Consider the following 9,782-nt stretch of genomic DNA (forward strand, 5'->3'; position numbering starts at 1 on the left):
ATTGAATCTCGGCACAGTCAGCGGGTGAACTACTTTGTGCACTCCCCGTGCCCCCATAGAAATACCCACTTTATTTTTTTTTTTACTTTTTTTTTTTTTTTAAATTTAGTCGTCGCCAATTATTTTTACCCCGGCTTTCACCCCAATTTAGCATGCCCAATTATTATCTGTATCCCCGGCTCACCGCTCGCAACCCCCCCACCGACTCAGGAAACGGAGGCTGAAACACGCGTCCTCCGAAACGTGCTCCTTCCAAGCCGTCATTTTTCGCACTGCAGATCCACAGCAATGCTACCAGACCTATAGTGCCGGAGGACAACACAGATCTGGCGGCTCCGCTGCAGAGCCACAGGCGCCCTATCGGCCACAGGGGTCGCTGATGCGCGGTGAGCCGTGGATTCCCCTGCCGACCTAAGCCCTCCCTACCCGGGCAGCGCTCAGCCAATTGTGCGCCGCCCCCTAGGAACTCTCGGTCATGGTCAGCTGTGACATAGCCTGGATTCGAACCAGCGATCTCCAGGCTATAGGGCACATCCTGCGAGGAGCGCCTTTACTGGATGCGCCACTCGGGAGCCCCCAGAAATACCCACTTTAATCTGCATGTGAAGTGATTGTGCAATCCCTGTTCCTAAATACAAATATACATGCACCACTACACACACATACATATAAACATCCCACATACAACATAAAACACAAGATACTCACAGGGGAGGGGAACCTCGCCACAGTCCCTTATTTGTGTGTATTTACTGCAGTGTAATAGAAAGTGCATCTCTGTCTTGACTTCTCCCAGTTCACAGTGACCACATAGCCTCCTGTCTCTGGGCAGCCAGGACTGTCTATGTCGTCCTGTTTCGATCGTCAGGTGGTGGTCACTGAGCCTCTCTCTGTCTGTCTGTAATGCCCTGTATTAACATCTCTGTGTCTCTCTGTCTCCAGGACAGTGGTGGATGGACTCCTATAATCTGGGCTGCAGAGCACAAGCACATTGACATCATCAGAGCTCTGTTGGCTAGAGGGGCCAATGTCTCTGTGCAGGATAAGGTCAGTCGCATGTCTTCCTGGGTCTCTCCTCTAGGAGAAGATGACGGGGTCTCCTTCGCTGGCTGTGTGTGTCTCAGTATCTGTCTCTCTGGGTGGATATCTCTGAGCGTCTCTGTCTGTCTGTGTGTCTCTTGTCTCGTAGTGTGTTTCTCTTCTCCAGAATGTGTGCGTGCATTGCGCCGCCTCCTGTGTGTGTCTCTCTGCATGTCTATCAGTGTGCCTCTGTGGGTGTCTGTGTTTTATGTTTTCTTGGTTCTCTCCTCTAGGAGATGAATGTGGTCCTGCACTGGGCCTCCTTCGCTGGCTGTGCTGACATCGCGGAGGTCCTGCTGAATGCTCAGTGTGATCTGCACGCTGTGAACATGCACGGGGACACGCCTCTGCACATAGCAGCACGGGAGAGCTACCACGACTGCGTCACGTGAGTACACACGCACTACACACACACACACACTCGCGTGCTATCACACACACACGCTATCACATACGCGCTACACACACACTCACTTGCTATCACATGCACATGCTACACACACAGCCAAACATCGGTACAAGCACACAAACAGAGTCGCACATGCAAATAATTAGTTTTTGTAATAAATGATTGACCGTAATAATAAAGCATTCTTCTTTCTCAGCCTGTTCCTGTCCCGCGGGGCGGATATCGAGATGCGCAATAAAGAGGGGGACACGCCCCTGGACCTGACCGTACCCCACTCCCCGGTGTGGTTCACCCTGCAGCTCAACAAGAAGCTGAGGCAGGGGGTGCAGAACAGGGTGACCAGGACAGAGAAAATCATCAGCAGGTAAAAGAGACGCCCTTCCTCCCTGCACACAGAGTACAGGCTTGCATACACACTGTCATTCAGTCTGAGAGCTTATCACCACACTACAGTCACTCACACACACCCTGCACACAGAGCACAGGGTTGTATACACTCTGTCATTCTGAGACTTGTCATGGGGTGCAGAACAGAGCACGCACACACTTCTTTCTTTCTTTAATTCATTTTTTATTCTGATTAAAAGACCCCCCCCTGCTCAGTACAGATTGCATTTGGACTGTTAACAAGAATCCCATTGTAGAGTTGAGTGAGCCATTCCCTTCACTCTGTGTCTCCCTCTCGCTCTCTCTCAGGGATGTTGCTCAGGGCTATGAGAATGTGCCGATCCCCTGTGTGAATGGAGTGGATGAGGAGCCCTGCCCTGCAGACTACAAGTACATCTCTGAGAACTGTGAGACCTCCACCATGAACATAGACAGGAACATCACACACCTACAGGTAAACGAGAGCCCCTCTGCTCCAGGTAAACGAGAGCCCCTCTGCTCCAGGTAAACGAGAGCCCCTCTGCTCCAGGTAAACGAGAGCCCCTCTGCTCCAGGTAAACGAGAGCCCCTCTGCTCCAGGTAAACGAGAGCCCCTCTGCTTCAGGTAAACGAGAGCCCCTCTGCTCCAGGTAAACGAGAGCCCCTCTGCTCCAGGTAAACGAGAGCCCCTCTGCTCCAGGTAAACGAGAGCCCCTCTGCTCCAGGTAAACGAGAGCCCCTCTGCTCCAGGTAAACGAGAGCCCCTCTGCTCCAGGTAAACGAGAGCCCCTCTGCTCCAGGTAAACGAGAGCCCCTCTGCTCCAGGTAAACGAGAGCCCCTCTGCTCCAGGTAAACGAGAGCCCCTCTGCTCCAGGTAAACGAGAGCCCCTCTGCTCCAGGTAAACGAGAGCCCCTCTGCTCCAGGTAAACGAGAGCCCCTCTGCTCCAGGTAAACGAGAGCCCCTCTGCTCCAGGTAAACGAGAGCCCCTCTGCTCCAGGTAAACGAGAGCCCCTCTGCTCCAGGTAAACGAGAGCCCCTCTGCTCCAGGTAAACGAGAGCCCCTCTCCTCCAGGTAAACGAGACCTTCAAACTACAGGCTAAAGATTATCCAAGTTTTAAGATCTTAGATTTTTTCCTAACTGTTTAACGCAAACATTTTCAAATATGCAGGTCAAATTAAGGTGTCGGCCTCAGTGTTTACACAGTAGTAAGTGTACAGTGTACATTTCTTCGCTGTACACTTTCCCATATTCATGGGTGAAAGTTTCCCATCTGTAAACTGAATTCCGTCAAAATGGCCTGTCCCAGGTCCATTCCTATGATTCGTGGGGGGTATATTTATCGTGGGCATCTAAAAAAAAAAAAAAATTGTGACCTTTTAGAGTTTCTTTTTTTTTTTTTTTCTCGTTGAACTGTAACCTGCTTGAGACCATAGATGCCTGACCCATCAGGCACAGGGGGTGCAAACTATATTTTGCCCCTGTACTGTTTTTGCTCAGTGTATACACACTATTATTCTATGTTTTGCTATGATTTTGCCGTTAAACGGTTTAAAATGTAATAAAACAGAAACAGAGTCATTCAGAAGATGCCGGAAGTCCGACTTTGATAAAATCAAATAAAACGCCCCCTACACGAACATTGGTTTGACCCGTAGTCCGCACTGCACTGTTTACAACATCAGGGCAGCTTGGAGACGACAAAAAAGAATGAATTAAAGATAGGCTAGGTAGTTTTAATTGAACTATTAATTAAATTATATTCATATGGGGAGGGGGGAGGCAAGAGAGAACCAGACAGTTGTTGTTATTATTATTATTATTATTATTATTATTATTATTATTATTATGTATATTTATTTATTTTTAAATATGGAAGTTAGTAGGTTCATGGTGCTGTGGGGGTGTCATGAGCGGATTTAAGTTTAGCACCAACTCTAAATAAAACATTGTTACTGTTATTAAGCACTAGTAATAATCTGAAGCAGTGGTATTTCAAAATAACAGAAGCATGTGAAGTAGGCTAGAATGTGTTTTTTTTTTTTTTTTAATTAAAAATATGTTTTTTAATGAAGTTCATTTCCAGCTTTCGTATTGAAGCTTGTAGGTGACGACTCATTCAATCAAACCAAGTAGGAATTTACTTGCTTCACTTAAGACGTCTTTCAAGTTGTGTAGCTTATTTGTGTATCAAACGACAATCGAGTCGCAGTCCTTCTTTCGCAGCCAGTGTCATCCTACTGTAAAGACACGTACCTGAAATCGTAAGGTAATTCAAGTATTGTTGCTTATATTATAGTCTCCCCGTCGTTCTGCGCACTGTTAGCCCTTGTTAGAGATATAAAATAATGTACCCGATCCGAAGCAAGTGCAAAACTTGCCCCAATATTTTAAAGTAAAAAATAAATATTTTAAAACTAGCAAGAAATAACTAGCAGCAGTTACTTTTTTAAGTTATTTTATTATGGGCAAACCATATTTAGAAGCAAGCACAAAGACAGAGACACTTTCTTAGAGGAATAAGACCATTTTAATGGTATAAAACAAGAAACAACTCTTGCCTGGTCCTTCCTGCACCCCAGTTTATATTGTTGAAATGTATTAATTCAGAATTAGGTCCGTTTTTTTTATATAGTAAAGCAGTACTTCTGACATGACAAGTATTTTCAACTGCCTTAATTTTTTTCTATAAAAATAAAAAACACGATACCAGAGATCAAGTTCTGAAAACTGCCATGCGTATCCGAGTATTAAATAAACCGCCCGTACCCTAAACAATGATCGCTAGCAAACGTGATTGTAAGTAAATGAAAACATACAACAAATAAACTCGAAAATATCAGCACGGACAAGGCACAGTGAATGATCAAGATTTAGATTTTGACTATAAACCGACTACACTTTTCATCACTGACTTCTATTAATTTACCGAACCAAAGAAGTATTATCAGTGCACACTCGTCACACAAAGGATTCGGTCAAATGAAGTGAAATGTAGTAAGCACATACACCAATGCAGATCATCAGAAAGTCTATGTACTACTAAAACTTGTCTGAAACTTTAGGCATTTGAATTTTTATTTGAAACGGTATTGTAAAGATGTTGCCGTCTCCTCGAGTTGATACTACTACTAGCGAGCTCAATTGTGTTGTGGGGATTTGGGTTTTATGTATTAAAAAATGAATACAATATTATTCCCATTTAAAAAATACGTAGCCCGGTGATTGACACCTCCGAGGCAGAGCAGCATTTTTATCCCGAAAAATAAAGAGAAATGTTGTGCCCGCAAGGTGTGGAGCCTCAAAATTGAGGAAAGGATGGTGGAGATTGACTGACAGGAACACCCGTGTGTCTTTGACGTAAGTGACATTTCCTCATGATTGCTCATTGAATGAGCAAAGATGGAGGGAAATTCCTTTGGAACTTCAGGTACCTAAGTAAATAATTGTTATAACTTGTTAACGCCGAAGCAAATACTGTGTGTGGTAGTGTGTGCTCTCATTAGAATCAATTTCTACAGTCACTCGTATTCAATATCACTTTCAAACCCAGTGGGAGTGGGGCAAAAGACTTCACTTCCAGGCAGAATTTGATTTTAAAGAATCTTGAATTCTTAAAGCCATTTCTTGTGCACCATCTTAATGAAACCAGTTTGGAAGCAAGTAAAAGATTTTTTTTTTTTATGAGAATATTTTTCTAGTATTTAATGTTTTTCATATCAGAGATAAATAGTAATAGCAAAATCTGCATAAGCCAATTGCACGTCCAAATGGATCTTCTCCGCGTTTTCTTCTTTTATCTGTGCAAAACAATGACAACAGCGATCGCCTCCTCGCTTGAGTGCATGATTCTCCCGAATGAAGTCTACGATTCTGCAATGAAAATAGGCGCAGTCCACGACAGGATATCTCGTATAGTGTGTGTAGCTTGTAATCCCCCGATCTACAGTGAGAAATCATAGCTTAATCGGTACGTGTGCGTGGCGCTGCGTCTCCTGATTGAAAACATCACGTAGTGTAAACCTGGCTTTAGGTGAACGATGGGAATCGGATCAGAGTCCCCATTGAATCGGTTCTTTTGATTCACCCTATGAACAAGCTGCGTGGCGCACAGGAGTCGAGTTACCAGCCTATCGAGTGGCTGATTTGTTAGTTGTAACAAGGAAACTGGGTTGTCTCTCAACTCGTTGAGTGTTATGAAACTGAAGACCGTATGTGCCATGTTGGATCCAAATTCCCGCTTACTTGGTGCATGATAAGAACTCTGTTTGAGCCAAAATGGCGTCAGTTACATCCTCCAGACCATAGATATATATCTCTGATCCAGACGGTGTGTACTTTCTAGAGAGCTGCTTCACACTGTCAGAAAATCAGTTTGTGCACCATCATTATTTTTATTTTTTTACAGTTCTTCTTAGTACTATGTACGTAACCTTGTGTAAGTCTGCCAAACAAAAAAAAAAAAAAATGAATCACTACTAGCTGTAGGCTATGTGTGTTGCTGAATAAACACAACGGATTAGTTCCACAAATACCACTCATTCGAGCCTCTCTTTGTTGTAAAAAACAATGACTGATTCCAAATGTATAGAAAAAAAACAAGCAAGAAATGCAATGGACTATTTTTTTTTTTTTTTTTTTAAGATTAAATTCGATTGATACTGATGGCTAAACAATGCTAATGGTTCAAACTGTTATGTTATCTCCAGGATTATATATATATATATTGTCAAACTATATTTAATTTAATGTTTATAACGTGTCAGAACGTAGGTCAAGTGAGAGTGCTGTTTTTCCAGCTTTGACAGCTCTTGATGTCATTTAAGATTTCATAAATATATAATTGAGTTGTTTGTTGATCAGCTGGAATGAACTGCTGCTCTATTGATTAAAGAAAGATTGAACAATGACCCTTGTCATCAGCTGTTATCATTGCATCGGTACTGTATGTATTGTACTAGCATCAAAATGTTTGATTCTTTTACAATTCATACAGCTTGAATAAATAATTGTTAGATGGTATTTGAACTAGTCACAATTTTAGTATTTACGTTTGGTATACCTGATGTGAAAATGGGTCTTCAATTTTCTAAAGATTGGTCTTAAAAAGTCTTAAAAAGGTCTTAAATTTGCTCAGCTGAGAGCTGCAGGAACCATGAACAGTGCTGTACTTGATTTTCTTTGTTTGTTTAACACGTTCCTTTAATGCACTGCATGTGGGAGTTCTAGGTGCAGCTCTGTGCAGAGATGCCTTTGGTCCTGGCTGTGCCATGTGATGCTACTTGCATGTATTTGTAATTCATGCATGCTCAAGAAGTACATATTGAACATTTTATGCTGAAACATCTGCCCAATTTTGTCGGCTTGCAATTACAAATTGCTTAAATTAGGTATTTAAAAAATTGTATCAGAAAAGCTGTATGAGCCCTGTATTTACAACATCTGATTGAGTTAAGCAGAGAGTGTATTATTTTTGCAGCTGAGGTTTTATCAAATGAATATGTTTAATGGGCATACATATAAAAAGTTTGACTAACATTTCCAAAAATATGTTTGTTAACTAGTCTTGTGTGATTTATCAGGTTGATCCATTTGGTAAAATGACAAGTAGTGAAGTAATTCATGAATTGCTTTATCTACAAAGTCAAGTTTAAATTTGCTTCTGAAAGTGTTCTAAATGGCACAGAATGCGTCTGAGAGCCTGTACAACCCCAGAGCTTCGGCGGGCCCATGCATATTGAGTTGAGTGCTGTGCACACGCAGTCTTCCACACAGATCCATGCTGCAGTCATTCACACAGTGGGATGGAGGCCTTCTCAGGATGGCTCTTCTCATTGGTTACAGACATGTTAAACACTTTAAAGGTGTTTGTTTGTTCAGATCAAACTAAGCGGAAAACTCACATGCCCGCCCTGTACCACCCTGACCATGTCTCTCTCTCTCTCTCTCTCTCTCTCTCTCTCTCTCTCTCTCTCTCTCTCTCTCTCTCTCTCTCTCTCTCTCTCTCTCTCTCTCTCTCTCTCTCTCTCTCTCTCTCTCTCTCTCTCTCTCTCTCTCTCTCTCTCTCTCTCTCTCTCTCTCTCTCTCTCCTGCAGCACTGCGGCTGCACTGATGACTGCTCCTCCAGTAACTGCCTGTGTGGACAGCTGAGTATTCGCTGCTGGTATGACAAGGTGAGGAGCTCGGAGTGTCTGTCTGAATCGGGGATCTCAAACTGCGGGTCACAAGACAACCACAGGGATGGAAATAAGACTCCTATTGCATTGCAGTTTCACCTATTCGAGGTTTTACTACGAGCTTGATTAGCCACAGTACATAGGTAACAAGCTCAGTGTGTCTTACTAAACTCATAGTGGAGCAAACCGCTATGCATTGGGAGTCTTATTTCCAATGATTTTAGGAATCGTACACTCTTTTAATTATATAAAATTTGTCTGCTGGTGAAGTGCAGCTGGGAAAGGGTTTTAATCCCGGTTTAATAGGGATGTGGGTTTACTTCATGGGGTGCAATAGGGAGTAAGATCATAATCTCTCTATGGCTATTGAAACAGGGGAGCTGTCTGAATTATTATTATTATTATTGTGGTCAGAGACTGGGCGGTCCTGACATCTGTAGGAAGGTCATTCCACCACTGCAGAGCGAGGGTGGAGAAGGAGTGGGCTCTGGAGGCAGGGGAGCGTAGAGGAGGTAGAGCCAGTCTTCTAGTGCAGGCGGAGCGGAGAGGTCGAGTGGGGGTGTAGGGAGAGATGAGGGTCTGGAGGTAGCTGGGTGCAGTCTGGTCAAGGCATCTGTAGGCTAGTACAAGAGTCTTGAACTGGATGCGAGCGGTGATCGGGAGCCAGTGGAGTGAGCGGAGTAGTGGAGTTGCATGGGAGAAGCGTGAATCACGTTTGGTGTTACTGTATAATATATAAAACTATGGCTATTGAAACTTTGTGGAAATGTCATGTTTGGTGCCACTGTACTTTTCTAATCGTTCTCTCTCCCCTTCTCTCTCTGTCTGTCTCTCCAGGACCGGCGTTTGCTGCAGGAGTTCAATAAGATCGAGCCCCCGCTGATCTTTGAGTGCAACCAGGCCTGCTCATGCTGGAGGTCCTGCAAGAACAGAGTGGTGCAGGGGGGCATCAAGTGAGTCTCTGCCTGGGTCTGTGTGCGTGTGCGTGTGTGTGTGTGTGCGTGTGTGCGTGTGCGTGTGTGTGTGTGTCTCTCTCTCTCTCTCTGTCTGTCTAGGGGTGTGTCTCTCTCTGGGTGCGTTTCTCTGTCTGTGTGTGCACCTCTCTGTCTAGGTGTGTGTGTCTCTCTGTCTCGGTGTGTGCCTTTCTGTCCAAGGGGGTGTGTGTGTCTCTGTCTGGGTGTGTGTGTCTTTTTGGGTGGGTGTGTGTGTGTGTCTAGCTCTGTCTGGGGGGAGGGGGGGTGTCTCTGATTCTGTCTGGATGTGTGTGTGTCTCTGTCGGGGGGGGGGGGGGGGGGGGGGGGGTTCTCTGTCTGTCTCTGTGTAAATAGGTGATAATCTATTCAGAGATACCAGGGTGTTTAGTAAGTAAGGGGTCTGAGTGAGGAAAAATGTGCGGTACAATCTTACTGTAAATTATTTGTTGTTTCCAAACTTTGGACCAGTGCTGTATATAGTAACCAAAAAAAAATCCATAACTATATAGTGGTACTGATGATTATACTGCTGTCTGTCTGTCTGTCCAGGGTTCGATTGCAGCTGTACCGCACTGCGAAGATGGGCTGGGGAGTGAGGGCTCTGCAGGATATCCCACAAGGCACCTTCATCTGCGAGTGAGTCACACCCCGGAGTGCTGGTCTCATGTTAAAACACCCGGTACTGCATTGGGCTGAAGTAACTTTATGATGCCCAGTTTAATTACGTGCCACTTAACCTCTCCCAGCACCCCTTTATAGACACATTTAAATTAGT

At 44.2% G+C, this 9,782-nt stretch overlaps 1 protein-coding gene across 2 annotated transcripts in view; it reads left to right on the top strand.

Annotated features, from left to right (window-relative positions):
* The window catches only part of LOC117434270 (histone-lysine N-methyltransferase EHMT2), a 38,292-nt gene that overhangs the window by 24,053 nt on the left and 4,457 nt on the right, over positions 1 to 9,782 (top strand). For both annotated transcript variants that reach the window (XM_059009023.1, XM_059009024.1), the window contains exons 19-25: positions 943 to 1,047; positions 1,314 to 1,468; positions 1,686 to 1,853; positions 2,186 to 2,330; positions 7,953 to 8,030; positions 8,871 to 8,986; positions 9,557 to 9,643. In XM_059009023.1, the coding sequence (XP_058865006.1) occupies positions 943 to 1,047; positions 1,314 to 1,468; positions 1,686 to 1,853; positions 2,186 to 2,330; positions 7,953 to 8,030; positions 8,871 to 8,986; positions 9,557 to 9,643 (854 nt within the window). The remainder of the gene's footprint in view (positions 1 to 942; positions 1,048 to 1,313; positions 1,469 to 1,685; positions 1,854 to 2,185; positions 2,331 to 7,952; positions 8,031 to 8,870; positions 8,987 to 9,556; positions 9,644 to 9,782) is intronic.

This window comes from Acipenser ruthenus, chromosome 38 (assembly GCF_902713425.1).
Source record: "Acipenser ruthenus chromosome 38, fAciRut3.2 maternal haplotype, whole genome shotgun sequence".
Lineage (NCBI taxonomy): Eukaryota > Metazoa > Chordata > Actinopteri > Acipenseriformes > Acipenseridae > Acipenser > Acipenser ruthenus.